At 39.9% G+C, this 21,821-nt stretch overlaps 1 protein-coding gene across 9 annotated transcripts in view; it reads left to right on the plus strand.

The window, feature by feature from the left end:
• Nucleotides 1-21,821, plus strand: part of LOC126255401 (E3 ubiquitin-protein ligase RAD18-like) — a 105,491-nt gene that overhangs the window by 51,045 nt on the left and 32,625 nt on the right. For all 9 annotated transcript variants that reach the window (XM_049955398.1, XM_049955392.1, XM_049955396.1 and 6 more), the window contains one exon: nt 7,068-7,208. In XM_049955398.1, the coding sequence (XP_049811355.1) occupies nt 7,068-7,208 (141 nt within the window). The remainder of the gene's footprint in view (nt 1-7,067; nt 7,209-21,821) is intronic.

Below are 21,821 nucleotides of genomic sequence, written 5' to 3' on the forward strand. Positions count from 1 at the left end.
ACGAGGCACAAGAAAGATCCTTGTCCTTAAAGAAGGGGCTAACATCATCTCCCAGCAGTTTTGAGATGAGGACATTTCTGATGCAAATTCAGGAAGGCGCTAGTTTATGCTTTCAGATTACTCTCAAGTCAGAGAAAAAGTGCTGTACAACGGAGAAAGAGTGCCTCACCATCAACAAGTTCCAGCTGTATTTATTTTCTATATCATTCACCTTTGTGATGACCACCATTCTCTATGTTGGCTGACCTAACCAGAAGGATTCATTGGGTTGACTTGTGAGATGGGCATTGATGCTGCAGTGGTATACAAAAGTTGATGCAAACACAAGGATGCCGACTGCCTTTCAAGGAATCCTTTAGCAGAATACAGCAACATGGATGAAATCTCAGGCGTCACTGTATTAAATGAAGTTGTTGCTGAACATAGGAAATATTCAGTACTGCTGAAATGCATAGAATCCTTAAAGAATGAGGAACCAACCAAAGGAGAATTGAATGGAGCATTGTATAAGAGAATTATTGTCCAATAGAGTGGAAATGTTTGCTCATCATACCTGACCATCTATTGCCAGCTGTCCTGAAGTATTTCCATGACGCTCCAATATCTGGTCACTTGTGCTTCGTGAAGATTGTAGACAGAATCAGATGCAGGTATCACTGGGCATATCTCTACCAGTCCATTAGATGTTATGTAAGCCACTGTAAGGAATATCGACAATGTGGGCATGTGCCTCCAGGGCATGTACTACCAATCCCGCCTGCAGCAGCCCATTCCACTGTGTTTGCATTGACCTCTTCCAGGTGTTCCTGAAGTTCATTAAAGGGAATCTATGAATAATAGCCAACACTGACTGTCTCACTTGCTATACTATCACCAAAGCTGAAACTTCGGGAATTGAAAAGTTCCTTGTAGAAGACCTAATTTTGAAGCACGGAGCACCCTGTGTGATGATCTCTGAAAAGTTTTCCAGTATCAGACGTACGTTCATGTTGCGACTTCACCCACAGGATGACAACTGTGTACCATCCATAGACAAATGGCCTAAAGGCTCTGACAGATATGCTCTCAACCAACATTAATTTCAAACAGAGATATTTGGATATAGTACTGTCTGTTGTGATATTTGCATACAATACAATGAAACAAGACAGTACAGGCTTCACACGATTCTTTCTGCTCCACAGTCATGAGTCTGAAATGACAATGGAAACGCTATTCCAGTATCAATTAGATAATGCTCTGGATTACGTGAAACACATCATCACCAGGACAGCTGGCTTTCATGCGGACCCTGGATGCCTAGGGAAAAGACCGAGAGCACTATAAAACCAAGTGCCGGGCAGCAAGATACAGCTTGGAATTCTTGGTACAAATTTTTTCACCTGTGTGGAAAGTGAGATTATCAGAAAAGTTACGTAAGTGCTGATTTGGGCTGTGTTGTATCCTAATTCACATGTCAGATGTCACATGTGAAGTCGAGGATTATAACCACCCTTCTCAAGAAGACAAAAGCACAGAGATGTCCATATGAAGCCCTAGTGCAGTTTAGACATGCAGATCAATGACGCGAAGTTCAAGGAATCTGAAGACCCACTCGATGATTGTGAAGCTTTGACTGGCGGAACTACATTTGATGCTTATCATAGTGAAGAGGATGTACAAACATGACCAAAATGTGAAGGTCAGCTAGTACTGTCGTACAGATGATCATTGACATGATCTAGGTCTAGTGAGAATATCAGAAACAGCAGGTCGCTGTTTCTCCAGGAGAGGGAACAGTACCATAAGCTGTGGTGCAATCAGTGTGGTGTAGTGGTTAGCGTCACTTGCTGGTGTGCTGCAGGTTACCAGTTTGAATCTGATGACCAGCAATTATTTGGTCACTATCAAGTCTGGAAGGTTCTTGAAGTATTTTCTGTTTGTATAAGGGGCATTCAAATGGAACCTGGTCATTAGTGTAAAGTAACGGTAACAATTTTATTAACTCAAAAATGAAGTTATACACAGTACACATACCCAAAAATAGTCACCAAAACTGTTGGCACATTTATCCCATTGTGACACTAGCTGGTTGATTCCATCCTTGAAGAAGCTGGTAAGCTGCTGTCAGATCCAGGCCTGGACCCAGTCACACACTTCGTCGCCTGTTGCAAATCGATATTCGCAAATAGCTTGTTTTAGAGGTCCAAACACTAATGGATCTCGTCCACGGTGATTCTGCGGTTGACCAAGACTAAAGCATTCACTTCCGCAACCATTTCCAGTGTGCCAGTGTGATGACATGATGACCCCATCCAGGATGAGCATCATCTTCCAGTGACTTGCGCCCCTCAAGGAATTCTTAGAGCCATTTCCCAACACTTGAACGACTAACACTGTTCTCACTGTCCACAGCCTTCATCCACTGATACATTTCATGGCCTCCAACTTCCTCTGCCACCAAAAATTGAATCACTCCTTGTTGTTCCTGCTTAATCGCCTTCATGTTTGGTAGTGGGTGATAACTTGTGTGACCACCTTCTCTTCGACGTGAAACCACACTGGCGCTATGCAACATCAGATGGTGTGCAGGTGTCAGTCTCTCTACCACTAGATGGCACCACCACACCCACTGTTACGTGGTGCTACCTTACGTGTAAGGTAAAGCTAGACGCACTGACCAGGTTTTATTTGAATGAACCTCATGTATTATGGATTATTTGATCAATGTGTGAATGCCAGCAGTCTGGAGGTAATTTCTGTTTCAGCTGTATGTTGGTGTTGATAATACACATTCTTTTAGTTCTAGGTGTTGTACATCAATGATGAGCCTTCTTTCACAATTGGACTTGAGAGTGGTTTTGATGTGACAGTACCAAAGAACAACACAGACCTGGTAATAATTCCTGGTAGTGTGACTTCACAGCTCCAAGTAATGTATGGTGTTAAGAGACCTTTTAAGGCTCTTGAAGGAGCTCAAGTCCGCACTTCAGGAGGGTAACTAAATGAAAACCCTCAACATCTGTGCTGGGGCAGTGGATCCTTACGGCGTGCAGGGGAATCTGTAGTGAATCTATACTTAAAGGATTCAAAAAATGCTGCGTATCTAATACCATGGACAACTCAGAATGTGACATGATGTGAGAGTACTAGCAGGAAGAAAGAAGTGGCAATAGTCTTATAAACGAAAATGATACCAGTGATGCTGATTAAGAACTAGTGATACTGCAGATTACATTACATCAGTAAAACAGTTTGGGATTTTGATTAATCAGAACATGTTAACAATAAAAATTTCTGAGGAAGCCTCTTCAAGAAAAAAGGGGGGTGGGGGGTGTTCTCATCTTATATTCAGGGTTGTCTTGTAGTCTGGTAAATATGGTAATTTAAATGCACCTGTTTTTGCTGTCTGTGCAATGTATATTTGATAATAAAAATTTTATGGCCAGTGTAGGATGAGGAGGAAAGCAGGTAGTGATCAAGCAGATATAAAAATGGCCGCGGACTGTAACAATATTATGAGAAAGAAAGTTGCTACTTGCCATATAGCGGAGATACGGAGACACAGATAGGCACAACAAAAAGACTCTCACAATTAAAGCTTTCAGCCATTAAGGCCTTTGTCAACACACACACACACGCACACACACGTCTCCGGCAGCTGAAACCACTCAGCGGAAAATATATTTTTTTGCTGTTACTAATGAACCTACCAATATTCTGCATTCTTGTCGCTAAATCAAGAAAGGTGGCACAGTGGTAATACACTTGAGTTACATTTGCGAGGATTCAATTTAAATCATTGTGTAACTAACCATATTTTGGTTTTCTGTGGCTTCTGGAAATTGCATAAGGTATGCCAGTTTCATTACTTTGAACAAGACACAACTGACTTCTTTCTTCAACTGTGGATTGTGGTCTGTCTGTAATTACTTCCTCATTGGTGGAATTTTAAATCCTAATCTCCCCTCCTTCCTTCCAGCACAACAATAACTGTTCTGCTGCAATTGCTGGGAAGATGTTACGGAATTGGCACACATGTTGGAAGATTGCATGTCATGATTCATTTTGTGAACTAATATTCATCGAATCTGCCGTAGAAACATGACTGACATTTGATCATTTTCTAAACGAACATCAGAATTAATAATTATTATTATATATATAATTATATTTTTACAGTTGCATTCTTTATAGAAATGTGTAAAGCATTTAATGATTATAGCTAATATGAGGTTTTCTGTTATGGCCCTGAATGAAAAGATACTGTTTATGGAATTCAGACAGTAAGGTTATATTTTATTAGGTTCACTCAGACTGTTTGCGATGTACCACAGACAGTGGTAAAATGTCTGAAATTCCATGAGTGATGCTGATAGTAACTGGTGTCCGGTAATTGGTAATGATTCAGGGAACATCATTATAACAGTGTTGTTTCAGGGTTGTTCATCTATGGCATAGAGAAACAACTGAAAGATATGAAAACAAGTAAATCATCAGGTCCAGATGGAATCCCAATTCGGTTTTACAAAGAGTACTCTGCGGCATTGGCCCCCTCACCTAGCCTGCATTTACCGCGAATCTCTCACCCAGCACAAAGTCCCAAGTGACTGGAAAAAAGTGCAAATGACTCCAGTATATAATAAGCGTAAAAGAACGGACCCGGAAAATTATAGACCAATATTCCTAACTTCGGTTTGCTGAAGAATCCTTGAACATGTTCTCAGTTTGAAATATTAAAGTTTCTTGAGACTGAGAAGCGTATGTCCATGAATGTGCATGGTTTTAGAAAACATCGCTTGTGTGAAATTCAGCTTGCCCTTTTCTCACATGGTATACTGCAAACTATGGATGAAGAGCAACAGGCACATTCCATATTTCTAGATTTCTGGAAAAAGCATTTGACATGGTGTCCCATTGCAGGCTGTTAATGAAGATATATGAGTAGCTGAAAGACTTCTTAAATAATAGATCCCAGTATGTTGTCTTCAACAGTGAGTGTTCATGAGAGACAAGAGTATTGTCAGGAGTGCCCTAGGGAAGTTTGATAGGACTGCTGTTGTTCTCTGTATACAAAAATTATTTTGCAGACAGGGTAGGAAGCAATCTGTGGTTGATTACTGATGATTCTGTGGTGTACGGTAAGCTGTTGAAGTTGAGTGATTGTAGAGAGATACTTACAGGGGAACCTCCCCATTGCACCCACCTCAGATTTAGTTATAAATTGGCACAGTGGATAGGTCTTGATAAACTGAACACAGATCAATTGAGAAAACAGGAAGAAGTTGTGTGGAACTGTGAAAAAATAAACAAAATATACAAACTGAGTAGTCCATGGGCCACATAGGCAACATCATGGAGATTGTGGGCTCAGGAGTGCCGTGGTCCCGTGGTAGCGTGAGCAGCTGCAAAACGAGAGGTCCTTGGTTCAAGTCTTCCCTCGAGTGAAAATTTTACTTTCTTTATTTTTGCATAGTTACTATCTGTTCGTTCGTTCATTGACGTCTCTGTTCACTGTATAAGTTTAGTGTCTGTGTTTTGCGACCGCATCGCAAAACCGTGCGATTAGTAGACGAAAGGACGTGTCTCTCCAATGGGAACCGAAAACATTTGATCGCCAGGTCATAGGTCAACCGATTCCTCCGCAGGAAAACACATCTGATATATTCTATACGACACTGGTGACGGCATGTGCGTCACATGACAGGAATATGTTGTCGACCCACCTAGCTTGTACACTTGGCGAATGGGTAAAAAGATTCTTCTACCTTGCCCGATTTAGGTTTTCTTGTGGATCTGATAATCACTCCCAAAAAAGTGATGAAAACATAAGAGTTTGTCACATAAACTGAAAATAAAAAATTAAAATTTTTACTCGATGGAAGATTTGAACCAAGGATCTTTCGTTCCGCAGCTGCTGACACTACCACGAGACCACGGCGCTCCTGCGTTCCAAGTCTCCTTGATGTTGCTTATCGTATGATGAACTATTCAGTTTGTATATTTTGCTTATTTTTTCACAGTTCCACACAACTTCTTCCTGTTTTCTCAATTAATCTGTGTTCAGTTTTTCAAGGCCTATCCACTGTGCCAACTTATAACTAAATCTGAGGGGGGTGCGATGGGGAGGTTCCCTTGTTAGATGACTTAGACAAAAATTTCCAGTTTCTGTGATGAATGGCTGGCAGCTAGCTCTAAATGTGGAAAAATGTAAGTTGATGCAGATGAGTAGGAAGAACGAACCAGTAATGTTCGGATACAGTACTGCTAGTGTCCTGCTTCACAGTCAAAACATTTAAATATCTTGGCATAATGTTGCAAAGTGATATGAAATAGAATGAGTGCGTGAGAACTGTGGTAGGGTAGGTGAATGGTTGACTTCAGTTTATTCGGAGAATTTTAGGAAAGAGTGGTTCACCTGTAAAGGAGACCACATACGGGACTTTGGTGCAACCTATTCTTAAGTACTCTTCGAGTGTTTGGGATCCGTACCAGGTCGGATTGAAGGAAGACATCAAACTAATTCAGTGGCAGGCTAGAAGATCTGTTACAGGTAGGTGTGAACAACACATATTATGGAGATGCTTCGGGAATTCATATAGGGATCCCTGGAGGGAAGGCTATGTTCTTTACAAGAAACATTATGGTGAAAATTTAGAGAACCGGTATTTGAAGTTGACTGCCTAGCAATTCTACTGCTACCAACATACATTGCACATAAGGACCACAAAGATAAGATACAAGAAATTAGGACGCACATAGAGGCAACAGACAGTCATTTTTCCCTCACTCTATTTGTGAGTGGAACAGGAAAGGAAATGACTAGTAGTGGTACAGGGTAACCTTCACCATGCAGTGTACAGTGGCTTGTGGAGTATCTATGTAGATGTAGAATATATGAAACAACATAGCTTCTTCATAAAGTGTAAATAGCTATATTACTTTTCTAGCAATTTTATCTAGCTAGTTTACAGATTTTAATATGACTGGATCTTCATTTAAGTGATCGGTTGATTGATGTTTTGATGCTTCGCTTATTGTTGATAAAACAGTTTTCTTAAGATTTACAGTGACAAAAATTATTGCAGGGAACAACAACATGAAACTCGGAAGCTACTGAAAAAACCAGTATTCAGTTTATTGAAGCAGGCTGACTTGAAAAAGAAATTGAAAGAGCATGGATTAAATTATACTGGAAGTCGAGAAACACTTATTAAAAGATTTGAAAGGTGAGTGAAGTTACTTTTTGATATACTGAATAAGCTGATAACTATTCCATGAGATTTGTGGATTGCAGTCAGATGATGTTGACTTCTTGCCTTGATATTTTGCCTAGGAACCAGGTGGTTACCTATAGGTAAGTTTTATGACTAGCGATTACTTCTGTGCATTGCTGCGTTTGTACCAGAAATGAGAGCACTGGTGAATATGTTTAGGTCTTGGCTCACAACTATCCTTAGTATTGTCTGCTAATTTGTACTGTATCTGGTGCATGCATAACTTAATGACTGCATGTATGTCTTTACTGAAACTGAACACCCATTGAGTTAAACCACAATAGTCAGATTTATAAAATTAATTGTCACTGGATGTGGCTCTAGGCACAGATTTTGAAATCACACTTGGGGGGGGGGGGGGGGGGGGGCAAAAATGCTTGTTCTAAGTACTGGTCAGAAATAGAAAGTTGTGGCCTTATGTAACTGTTCAGATATCTGTTCTTTTACTGATGTTAACTTTACCACAGATCTGAGATGGAATGTTGTGTACTACTCAGTCTTTAATGTGAGGTATGAAAAGCTCTGTGAACAGTGTTCTGTTGATTTTCATACTTGTGATCCAGGAATATGTTGTGTATACCATATGTGATGTATTAAACAGTGATATGGCACATCACATTGCTCCATTTTTCCCCCCCTTTTCATGAAAATTTTATTAATGTAAGTGCATGTATGCATAGGATCAGTTTAACTATACAAGGTGAATCACCTAAAACGTGAACTGCAAATATTGGGGAAATGGAAAGTGCTACTGACGTGTGGTTTTTGCCGAAAGGATTTGTTGTAGGGCTCGTTAGCCAGTGAACAGATTGTAATAATACTTAGAAAGTGTATTTTTTGGGCAAAAGTACACCTTTTTAAATGTTTGAGTAATGTCTATTGACATTAATAAACTACAAGGAGGATAAATTAGAATGTCAGCTGTGTTTCTTGCAAGATTCTAGTGCGAGTCATTTACAAGATACATTTTGCAAAGTTTACCACCGACACTTGTTTGTGCCATTCAACCTGTGTAGTTTCTAGGTACAATGTTGTTACGTTTGCTTAAATTGTGCTTCTGTGTTCCTTGAGTGCACTTCGACTGGGTAATCAGTGTGTCACAGAGCATGCAGGAGGTAGTGAGTGGACAATGGGATTACCAGCGCAGAAAAAGCCGAGATGCTCATGGTGTATGGAGAGAGTAGGAAGAGTGCAGTTCGTTTGTGTGCAATGTATGTGGCAAGATGTCCCAATAGACATCAACCATTTCAGCAGTTATATATCGACGTTTTCAACCAGTTATGTGAAAATGGTAGTGTAACAATGAGACAGTGTAACAGAAGGAAACCAGTGACAGCAGAAGAGAGGGAAATTAATGTCCTTGCTGCTGTTGCAGTATATCCGCAAGTTTGCTCCTATGCAATCACACAAGGGAGTGGTGGCATGAATCGGGCAAGGGTCTTATGCATTGGCTATTGACATGTATGGCAGAGCGCATGGCCGTGTCCCCTGACTGTTGCTCTGTATACATCAGAGAAGCAGACCCATCCACTATATTGGAATCCTGCTGTTTTATTGTATTACATACTGCCTTTTAGTGGTATTTTTTTTTTCTGACAGGCAATGAATGTTGGGTAAAAAGATTCCGAGCTTTTCCACTCTAATGTTTTAGTCATATGTTCACCTGAAGATGTGGTTTTTAGTGCCGTGAAACTTTAGTGATCCAATAATAAAGGACTAAATACAGCTGAAGCGGTTATTAATACCCAAGATGACCGTTGACATAAGTTTCATCTCTATTACATCTCTCTCCATCAAGAGCTGCATGAAAATGATTATGAAAATTGTGTTAACGTCTGTATGTGGACATTAAGACAGGGTACTCCAGATGTATCATATATCTTGTTTAGCGATGAAGCCACATTTACCAGTTATGGCCAAGTAAACCTCCAGAACATATGCTATTGTCTGTTGACAATCCCCATTGGCTTTGTCAGGTGGAATGTCAGCATCCATGGAGTGTAACCATGTGATGTGGGATAGTGGAGCATCAGCTCTTAGTCCCATTCTTCATAGGTGGAACACTGAACCTGCACAAGTACCGTAGCCTCCTAACAGACCATCGTCCATGGATGCTAGAAGACATTCCTCTGCTGACTAGGAGGAACCTGTGGTACCAACATGATGGCTGCCCAGCCTACAGTGCACAAAGTACTACAGCTGTCTTCACGAATTGTTTTCAAATTGTTGGATTGAGTGCAAAGAACATGTACTGTGGACAGCCTGTTCCCGGGATTTGATGCCTGTGGACTTTTTTTCATGGGGGAATGCTGAAAGACACTGTCTACAAGGACATACCAACTATTCCTGATGATATACGACGACATATTACTGCAACCCGGTCGGACATCTCTGCTGAATGCTTGCCTGTGCACAGCAGTTGTTCCATACTAGACTAGAAGGGTGTATTGCTGCTGTCGATGGTTATTTTGAACACGACCTTTGATGGTCAGTTGCCTCATTACTGGTCAGAATCCACATAACTAGTGTATGCATTTATGCTGTTTTTTAGTATGTGCTATCACAGACATTTAAAAGTGTCAGTGTGGGAGCTTTTCAAAATACACTATCTCATAAATGACTCTCACTAGAATCTTGCAACGAACACCACTGATATTCTAATTTACCATACTTTTACTTTGTGAATGGTAATATGCATTGTTCCATTTAAAAAATTGTTTGTTTGCACAAAAAATACACTTTCTAATCATTATTACAGTCTATTGATTGGCTCCGGACTACTAATCCTTTCTGTGAATACCACACATCAGTATTACTTCCAACTTCAACACTATTTGCGGTGCAAGTTTTAGGTGATTCCCCTGTGTAGTGAATATGAATATGATGGCATATGATATGCATAATGATGATGGACATAGGATGGAAGTTATGTCAGATTGTCTTGGTGCAAAATCAGAAAGCTTTAAAAAATGTAAAATTGCAAACTGGTGAAAAGTGTTCGTAAAAGGATGTGGTGTGGGAAGGGGGGGGGGGGGGCAGGGCAGGGCAGTTGTAGTTTAACAGATAGCAGCCCAAAAAAGAACAAAAAAATTTTGAACTTTTAGACTTATTGTTGTTATATTCCATCCTGGATTGTCCATTGTCTGGTTAGACTTATTTTCTGTCAGGTAAAGAATAAATTTGGAGAAAAATACAGAGAAAGTCGCAAAAGGGGTAAAAGAACCCAGCAACTGGAGAACTGTGCATGTGGATGTGGTGAGGTCAGACTGTGTAGTATAATATGGCGTAGGAGACAAATGCCAAACCTAGTGGTTTGGGATTCTGCTGAATACTATAGATCTTGATTTACACATATTAAGAACATTCTGTAGACCAGTATCAAGATCATCTTGGAACCAGAGGTACTTAACAACTTTCAGGCAGCTTCAAATGCAATATTTCAATTAGACAGTGCTCAGCAATACATGAGAAGAAACAAGGAAGCATTCTAAAACTGACAGGTGACACTGCTTCCCTGTCCAGCCCTTTTCTCTGACTTTTAGTCTATTGAACGTCTCTACAATATGCTTGATTAGCAACTTATTTTTCAGGTTTCTCAGCCACTATTGATTCTCTATAGTCTTGCATACTTGCTGCATGCTGTGAGATTTTTCAGGAAAGTACCCACTTCCTATATGATTCTGGATCTTGTCGTACTATGATTATCATACATTGATGTTTCACACCATACTGAATTCTCAAAATAGACATCACATAAAGTTCTTTAATCTTAAGTATTTGTATTGTCATGTACAGAATCTGAGGTAAACATTTCACTTCAGTCACTTTTATCCTTCTTAGTGTTGCTATGAACCATGATATGGGAAGGATAGGGTGCTACATACTGTAAAGATGACACGTTGAGTTGTAAACAGCTAAAATGAAAAGCCTGTTACACATTGAGCCAAAGCCTTATTCATAAAAGAAAAAACACACATTCACACAAGTAAGCACATCTCATGCAACACCATCGTTATCCCCTGCTGCTATGGAGGGACTGTAACTGTTACATTGAATAAAAACAGCAACTAGATCTGGTAGCAGGACAAAGCTTCCAAGCACACTGTCACGAGGCTGTGGGGGAGGGAAGGGGGGCAAAACGGAGCAGAAAAGGAGAGGAGCAGAGGAGGAGAAAAGAATGATGGGCATGTTGGCAGAGAGCAGTGCACCATGAGGTTGATGAGATGCGGGTTGGAAGGAGGAGGTTGGACAGAGGCTGCAGAAACTGTTTGTTGGAGAGTGTGGGGACAGTAGGTTACCGAGGTTGAGACTGTGATAATTTCAGGAGTAAAGAATGCGTTGTAAGGACAATTCCCATCTGTGCAGTTCGGAAAAGCTGGTGGTGGAGGGGAGGATCCAAATGGCTTGGGTTGTGAAACAGCCATTGAAATCAAGCGTATTATGTTCTGCTGCATGTTGTGCCACAGGGTGGTCCACTTTGCTATTGGCCGCAGTTTGACAGTGTCCATTCATCTTGCTGAACAGCAGATTGGTATTCATACCAATATATAAGGAGCTGTACAATGATTGTAGCAGAGTTGATGTGGGTACTTCTACAGGTGGCCTGACCTCAGATGGGGTGGGACAAGCCTGTGACATGAATGGAATAGGAAGTGCTTGGTGGGTGGATTGTGCAGGTCTTGCACTTTTGTCTTGCACAGCAATATGATCCCTGTGGCAAGGGGATGGGATTGGGAGTGGCATAGGGATAGGCTAGGATGATGTGGAGATTGGATGGGCAACAGAAAACAGCTTTAGGTGAGGTGGGAAAGATCATGGGTAGAATATTCCTCACTTCAAGACGTGACGATAGATAACCAAAGCCTTGGCAAGGGATGCGGTTCAGTTGTTCCAGCCTGGGGTGCTGATGAAGGGGATGGTTCTTGGGGGGTGGGAGAGGATTGGAGGATGTATGGGGATATGAAACAGGAAATCTGTTTGCAGACTATGTCTGGGAGGTAGTGCCTGTCTCGAAAGGCCTTAGTGATACCTTCAGCAAGCCTGGGCAAGGGATTTCTTGTCACTGCAGATAACTCAGTCCCCAGGTGGGCCAGGTTGTATGGAAGAGATGTTTTGGTGTGGAAAGGGTGGCAGTTGTCAAAAATAAGGTTTGTATACATTGCCTTCAAAAGAGAAGTAGTAGATCTGCACTACTACTTCTCCTTTGAAGAGAAGGTATACAAACTCATCAGCTGTACAGCCATGGAAACCTGCATGGTACCCTCCTATGCCAGTCTGTTTATGGGCATCTAGAGGAAACGTTCCTAACCTCTCAAAACCCCAAACCACTGGTCTCATTCAGGTTCATTGACGATATTTTCATGATCTGGGCTTGAGGCCAAGGCACCATATCCTCATTTCTTCACAACCTCAACACCTGTCTCCTACCCGTTACAGCTGATCCTCCTCAACCCAGCATGCCACCTTCTTGGATGTTGATCTTATAACGATGCTACATTCTTCATGATTGTTACTTAAAATTACTTAAATTTTTCCTGGAGTTCAATTTGATGAAAAAACATAAATTTGCAACTTCTCTTTATTTATTGATAACAGAACTGCATTTTCGACACATTTAAACAAAGCACTTCACAGACATCATTGATCTCTTTGACAAACTGACTTCACAGGTTAACTTTCAAACAGACTCTCAAGCAGACTCAACAACAAAAACTACTTCCTCGCAGTCTCACTGCATTGCTTTCTATATTAATTTTAACAACCATTTCCAAAATATTCCATTATTAATTTTGTACAGTTTCAATGTTACAATTAAAATCTACAAAATGTAGAGAAACTGAAGTAATTTTTATAGTGTCACCCCTAGTTCCAAACATGAAAATCAATCTGAACTTTAATTACAATAATGTCACTTGTATTATTTTAGTTATGTAATTAATTAGTTTGGTTTTGGTTACTAACATGTAATGGTGGTAGAGAGCTCGTGCTTTATCCGATTAAATACATATTATGTACAAATAAGGCCTCAAATTCTGTAAGTTGGAAAACTGTGAGATGTAAACAATTGGAGAGTTAATTAGAAATGTAATTACAAAGAATATTAATTACAGAGGAAGACATAAAAATAAATACCAAATGAAAATACATCATTTGGTAATAACTTTCAAGCCGTTTCTCAAGATAATTAGGTTCTTTGTGTTAACTCGTTAACACAAAGTAATTAGAGGCGCCTTCCACCTATGCCAACACTTCCACAGCATTTTAATATTTTCCGCCAAATATTTATCCCTTCAGTTTCTTTATTATACATTCAGTCCAGCGTTTGTACGTAATTTTGTTAATGACAACAATCTCTTGATAATGATGACAATATACGTTCCTCCAAAAACATTTTACAAGTCTTCCCAAAATATTCAGCTTTCTAGCAAATTGAGTCAAATGACACTTATATATGTATCTCTATAATGTCGTAGGAAGCACCAAATCGTCCGACAACCACCTGGATGCATACAAAAAGTGTGGTATCAGACATTTCCTATGACTTTTGGGGGAGGCCATTTCATTATAACCTCCTCCTCTCTGACTGCTCCATCCACACCTCTCCCCACATCAAAGCTACCAACCACCAACAGTACCTGCATTCTGACAGCAAGAAATCCCTCCTACACAGCATGACCAGCTGCAGATGGCCTATCTGCCTTACCAGTAAGCTGAAGATCTCAAAAAGGCTTTCACAGACACAGTCACCTAGAACTAGTCCACCCCCAAGACCCAGCTACAAAGGAGTGCTCCCTTTGTCATATAATACCACCCCAGATTGGAACAACTGAGCTGCATTTTTTGACAGGGCTGTGATTATCTGTTGCCATTCATTGAAATGAAGGACATTCTACCCAAGATCCTTCCCAACCCCTTACCACAAGGATCATATCCCCGTGAAAGACCCAGGTGTGAGTCCTGTCAATCCACCCACCAAGCACTTCCTATTACAGTCCTATCACAGGCTTATCCTACACCATCAGAGGTCAAGCCATGTGAGAAAGCAGCCATATCATACATCAGCTCTGCTGCAGTCATTGCGCTGGCCGAAGTGGCCGTGCGGTTAAAGGCGCTGCAGTCTGGAACCGCACGACCGCTACGGTCGCAGGTTCGAATCCTGCCTCGGGCATGGATGTTTGTGATGTCTTTAGGTTAGTTAGGTTTAACTAGTTCTAAGTTATAGGGGACTAATGACCTCAGCAGTTGAGTCCCATAGTGCTCAGAGCCATTTGAACCATTTTTGCAGTCATTGCACAGCTTTTTTATTTTGGTATGACTACCAACCAGCTACCCAACAGGATGAATGGCCACTGCCAAACTGTGTCTAATAGTAAGGTGGACCACCTGTGGCACAACATGCAACAGAACATAATATGATTGAATAACTTTATCTTAGAACTCTTCCATTTGGTCCACGTTTGCATAGAAAAACAACAATATCAGAAATTGAGTCCACCTTGATGCAAAACACCTTGTTATTTGTTTACTTATTTATTTTTCCAAACTAGTTTCAGCGACAAATATCACCATCATCAGTGGTTTTTTTAAAATCTAAAACATGCCGAAGATAGAACAGTTATATAAACACAGTAAAACATTATTACATTTTTACTGTTCATTTTTTGAAATATAGTTTTCTATGGATACTTTCGTACTACCATATTTATTGTATGTTATGGCGTGTTTTTATGAATTATTTCACTTTCAAAAAATGACCACTAAAAAGGTAATAATGTGTTACTGTGTTTGTATAACTATGCTGTTTTCTATGTTTTGGATTTTAAAAAACCCACTGATGATGGCAATATTTTCCGCCGAAACTAGTTTGGGCAAATCAGTAAGTAAACAAATAACAAGGTGTTTTGCATCAAGGTGGACTCAGTTTCAGATGTTGTTTCTTCTATGCAAACACGGTCCAAATGGAAGGGTTCCAAGATAAAATTATTGTTTCTACACCAGTAAAGCTCTTCAACAAACTTAAAACGACAGTGAAACTACATAAAACAAACACGAACCTCAAATACAACAATATCTGCTCAGCCAACAACATCATTCCTAATTGTATTAAAATTAATGTAAACAGCGTGTCACCTGCAGCACAGCGTGCTAAATGAACAGCTGAAAGAGCTTGGCTGAAGTATGAAATTTGCTCCCTATACTCAGAAAAACAAGAACTGAATGTCAGCTTATACAAATTACACCTAGAATCAGCGAAGCAAATCTCCAGCTCCTCAGTACTGTATGACATAATGGAAAGAATAAATCACCACTCACAGTAAATGATGCAAAAGAAATGGCAGAAACAGGAGCAGAAATTAAGTAAACTCATGAACAAAAACTGTTCTAAAGCCGAGACTCGCACACAACACACATTCCATGAACGCTTGATGAATTTTACGGACATAACACTCTCAAAAGAAGAACAGCAGCTACTTGAGAAAGGCCCCAAATACAATTTTAACATCCACATAACACATATGACCATAGAAAATTTCATTACTGAGACTGAAACATCATAGGACAACATGAAAAAACTAACACACCAGACTTCAACCCAGGCCTAACAAGAGAACTAGTGGCAGATGAAATGAAACAAATCATCAGAAAGAACAAACCATCCATAAGCACATGCACAAAAAAAAAAAAATTATCTGATGAGAAAACCATAAACAGTATACACAGAAAACCAAAACAACACAATGCTCTCATCACCAAGGCCGACAAAGGGAGTGCTCTGGTCTTAATAACAGAGGCAGAATACATGGAGAAAACAGAAAAAATTCTGGCGGAGAATGAAATAAACAAGCTAACCAGTGACCCAACACAAAGAAATGTGAAGACACTCTTAAAAAACATCACATACACCTTGACACAGAACCAGACAAAAAGAATGACACAAAAGAACCCTAAAGCTCCACTCTTAACAAGCCTGCCAAAGGTCCACAAACCTCTCATCCTAGTCAGGCCAGTGGTGGACTTCAGATAAGCCCCACCTTACTTACTAGGGAGACACAAGCACACATTCCTACAGAAAACATACACGTACACATACACAAACAACAGAAGCCCCAAAAACACTGGAGACATAATAGAGAAAATTAAGAGTGTCAAGACATTACATCCATGTACACAAACATGCCCACAAAAGAAACCGTAAACAGAACAACAGCTAAAATGCAAGAAATTCCCAGGCATACAAATAAATGAAATCTCATCCATTCTTATCCTAATCACAGAAAAAAAAACTACTTCACTTTCAACAATAACTTCTATTTGTAACAAGAGGGGCTACCCATGGTGCCCCATCAGTGGAACCTTAGCCAACATCTTCCACTTTCTTGGACCATATAGAGAACACGATATTCAATAACATTGTGAAACAAGGAGGATACAAAACAATCTATTGGTACCAATATGTGGATGGCATAATGTATTGTAGATGAAACACATAACAGGATAGAAGAGCTACACAGTAACATCAACACAGTTCACCCATAGATCCACTTCACATTGGAAATAGAAAAAAACAAGAAACTAAATTTCTTGGGTCTCACAATCACAAGAAACAACCACCAACATGAATTTTCCATCTACAGAAAACCCACATCCACAAGCACTGTTATCCACAGCTCATCCAAACACCCAACAGTGCATAAATATGCCAGTTTCACTCACATGCTCCACATGATAAATGGAACATCTCTTAAACCAGAAAACTACACACACGAACTAAATATAATCAAACAAATTGCTGTTGGAAACGACTACAAAACAGACATCATAAACAAACTCAACAATAAAGTAAAAATTAAACATAAAAATAGCGGCCAGCCACTCAAGAGCACAACCAAAGGATCTGAAAATCCAGAAGCAGTACACACCATACCACATCAGGAGAAAGAGACAGATGGTACGCACTAACATACAATAACAAAATATCACATAGAATTGGAAACATCTTGAAAAAGCAAGGGATCCCAATAAGATTCAGAACAAACCACAGTTCAGAGAAGGCTAAGATCAGTGAGAAAAAACTCAGAGAAATTCAGCAACACTGGAATATATCAACTCACTTGCAACTCCTGTCAGGCCCAATACATAGGACAAAGAAGCAGGAACTTCTGAATGAGATACACAGAGAACATGAGAGCTCTAAATAGTGACAGCACACATTCGACTTTTGCAGAACATCTAGTGAACAAAAACCATAACCTCACTAATATCGAAAACTATCTACACATTCTGAGAAACGGTGACAGTCTTTACCGACAACTAACAATAGAAGAAAATTACTACATACAAAAGGCTATAGTGGAAGGGAAAAATATAATAAACGAAAACACAACACTTTGCAACAACACACTCTTTACTACTATGAGAGAACTGACCAAGGACACAGAACAGAAAGCACACACATGCGCTTGCTCACGGACACACACACACACACACACACACACACACACACACACACACACACACACACACACACAAAAGAACCACTTCCCCATCACACACAGAAACATAAACAAGGAACAGAAGTCGTAATCCCCACTACAGTTTTCATATCCTTCTCGCAACATGCAATACTCCTCTCATGACGCACACGAACAGTAACATGGTGTAATGTTTCTTGATCATAAACAAAGTGCGAAAGGTTTTGTTTTTCTGTGTACAGAATCAGCTACATGCCGTCCAACAAACATGAGTACACGAATAACTAATTAACAGCCCAGTGCACACCAAAACTGTATTCCACAACACCACTGCAACCCCAAGTGTATTGCTGACATACTAAGCTCACATTTTGGTATTTGTTTATTAACATCTGCTTACACAGTTGCAGATGACATGATGTACACTGAGAAAAAAAAAGGCAACAGAAAAAAGCACCCAAAACATGCTGCTAACAGCGAGAATAATTCGTAAAAACATGCCATAACATACAATAAATAAGGTAGTGTGAAAGTATCCATAGAAAACTATATTTCAGAAAACGAACAGTAAAAATGTAATAATGTCTGCTGTGTTTGTATAACTATGCTATTTTCTGCATGTTTTAGATTTAAAAAAGCCACTGATGATGGTGATATTTGTTGCTGAAACTAGTTTGGGAAAATAAATAAGTAAACAAATTGTTATTTGGGCGTGGTGGGCTGAAACTAGTTTGGGAAAATAAATAAGTAAACAAATTGTTATTTGTTTACTTATTTATTTTCCCAAACTAGTTTTAGCAACAAATATCACCATCGTCAGTGTTTAGCATCAAGGCGGACTCAGTTTCTGATATTGTTATAATATGATTGATTTCAATGGCTACCTCACATTCCTGGCCATTTGGATCCTTCCTTCCACCACTAGCTTTTCTGAACTGTGCAGATGGGAATTATCCTTACAACATGTTCTCTGCTTCTGAAATTTACCTGGCCTCAACCTACGGTAACCAACTGTCCCCACACTCTCCACCAAGCAGTTGTTGCTCCCTCTGTTCTACCTCCTCCTCCTCCACGCCCACCAGTCTGTCCCCCCCCCCCCTTCCGCACCTGTAACCTGTTACCCTCCCTCTTCCCCACCTCAGATTGCCGCTTTTGTTCAATGCAACAGTTGCAATTAGGCAGTAGTGGTCGGAGATAATGATTTTTGTGTGTGTGTTTTCTTTCCTGAAGATGGCTTTGGCCAAAAGCTCAATGTGTAACAATCCTTTTGTTGTGCCTGGCTGCAACTGAACATGTTATCTTTTCGATGAGTAGCGCTCTATACTTCTCGTAATATTGTTGATACTACAAGAGGACTCTCCATTGCTTGCTTCAGTGTTGGTATTTTACATATATTGTGTGAAATGGATATCTTCATGTATCATTCACTTTTCAGCAGTGAACTGGTAAAGCCAGAAACATGTCTCACTGCATAATGACTGAGTACATATCACTTCAGAAGGTGATCCCACGCAGACAGAGATATGTGGAAGGGATGAAATTTGCTTACGCATGGCCAGCAGAGGGCAGGGAGGCACTGTCCACTTTGTCAAGTGAACAGCAGTCCATTTCATTTGGTTACAGTGCATTTTATTATATAAGGTGTGTCAATTAAACAACATGTCTGTGCACCTCTATCGCGCAGCTGCATGGGGAGAGGTTGGTATTGGAGTGCAGTTGACCTTGAACCTTCAAGAGCAGCTACAGGTTGTTTTGTCTTTCTGCCTGCTTTAGTTTGTATTTGAGCCTTGGTTGTACAGGACTTTGTTCTGTGGTAGTGTTGCTAACATGATGAATTTAAAAAAAAAAAAAAAAAAAAAAAAAGCCCATATTCCTCACGAATTTGAAAAAGATTCCATCAGAACGTTTTTCATATGTTAAAAGAGGTGTTTGGTGATAATGCTATGTCATACACTTGAGTTTTCCAATGGCACAAATGATTTTCAGAAGGTTAGGAAAAACTGGAATATGATGAGGGTCCTGGTTGATGTGTGAGTTCAAGAACCGAAGCAAACTTTCAAGAAATTTATGAAATTGTGTGGAACAACCGATGCCTAAGCATTCAGGTGGTTGTAGATGTGGTGAACTTGGAACAAAGTGACAGTAAGACAGATTATGTGTGATGAATTAAACACGACATAAGTATGTTCAAAACTGGTTATGAAAAACCTCTCTCAGGAAAAAAAGACCATTGGAAGAATAGTTGCTGTGATATCATAGAATGATTCAACGAAGAACTGGACTTACTCACACATTCCCTCACATGTGATGAAATGTCAATCTTCAAGTATGACCGCCGGCCGGAGTGGCCGAGCAGTTCTAGGCGCTACAGTCTGGAGCACGCGGCCACTACGGTTGCAGGTTCGAATCCTGCCTCAGGCATGGATGTTTGTGATGTCCTTAGGTTAGTTAGTTTTCAGTAGTTCTAAGTTCTAGGGGACTGATGACCTCAGAAGTTAAGTCCCATAGTGCTCAGAGCCATCAAGAATGACCCAGAAACTAAGTGGAGATGATGCTCTGGAAGACTCCCATGTTGCCAAGAATAGAACAAAAAGCAAGTCGAAACTGAAGATAATGCAAATCATTTTTTCGGTCTCGGGTGTTATGCCTGAAGGAGTGCCTAGGAATCAAACCATTAATCAAAAATACTACACAGAAGTCCTGATCAAGCTGAGTGAAAGCGTAAAGAAGAAGAAACAGGATTTGTGGAAGAATAAGTGGATTTTGCATCAGGACACCACGCCAGCCCACAATGCTGTATCTGTGAAACAGATTTTAGCAGACAAGTGCATTCCTTTGCTCGAACATCATTATTCACCAAATCTAACTCCCTATGTCTTTTGCCTGTTCCCAAAAGTGAAAAGTGCATTGAAAGGAACACATATTCAGTCTGTTGAAGAGGTAAAAGCAAAAAAGGCAGAAGTTGAAGTGGGTGATAAACAATGACGTACAGCATTGCTTTTAAACAGTGTAAGTAACTTATGCAGTGCTTTATAGATAGGGGAGGGGCGTATGCTGAAGAGGATAAAAGTTTGTTACAACTTTGTTCACAATAAATCACATTTATGTCAACAGTCTCTTTATTCATTTACCATACCTCGTACAAGTGTTGTAACCAATTTCAATCAGGTCGACCCTGTGATTTTGATGCTTCCAAAATATATTTCCTCAGCTTTGATACTTTTGTTTACAGTTCACTATTCAGTTCTCTTAAGACACCACACGTGTCTGCAGTCCATTCTTGTGTCTTCGGAATGTCAACAATAGGAGTCATGCTTTCAGATTTGCATTTTGAAAACATTATAAACACAGTAAATAATCCCTCTCACCTGTTTGTAAAGACATATTTGTGTACAGAGTGTGCTAGCAAGCTGACAAGCACATTCACAGCTATACCACTGTTGCAAAACATTACTGACATTTCAGCTGCAATGAAGAATTTGATCACTAAATTAATGAATTTATATTTTCTTAAAGTACAGCAATAGCGCAGTCTGATGGAGAGCAGTTATCACCATCTATTGCTAACTAGTGTGTAGGTGCCCAAGAGAAGAATAAATGTTATCTGCTGCTGGAAGTTAACGGAGGGAAATGTCAGAATGGTTGAAAACTGTGCAACTTCTTGTCGGACGTGGACTGAACAGTAGTGTGTGCTACATAGGAGATTTTAATTTTTGGTTGATACTGCAGGTCTTTGGATTTACTGCAATATGTGTTTATGTGTATGGAAGTTGTCAATTGCCTGGTAATGTAACACACATAATAACCGAAAGGTAGGACTACGCAAATCAAAGTGTACCACGAATACATTTGGAGGTGGATCCTAGGTCAACCTATAAAACATCACATGAATCTTCATGTTGAGATGGTTTGTAGTTGCACGTAACATTGTCGTATTTTATATCGACTGGTCCAGACAGTTAAAATTAGCATACAGCATTGTAATTGGTGATAAAATATAGCTGTACCTATTTGATTTAGAGAGAAATTGTAGTCATATGTCATGACCTCATGTGCCACTGTAATTGCATAGGAGATAACCAGCATGTTGCTA

This window comes from Schistocerca nitens, chromosome 1 (genome assembly GCF_023898315.1).
Source record: "Schistocerca nitens isolate TAMUIC-IGC-003100 chromosome 1, iqSchNite1.1, whole genome shotgun sequence".
Lineage (NCBI taxonomy): Eukaryota > Metazoa > Arthropoda > Insecta > Orthoptera > Acrididae > Schistocerca > Schistocerca nitens.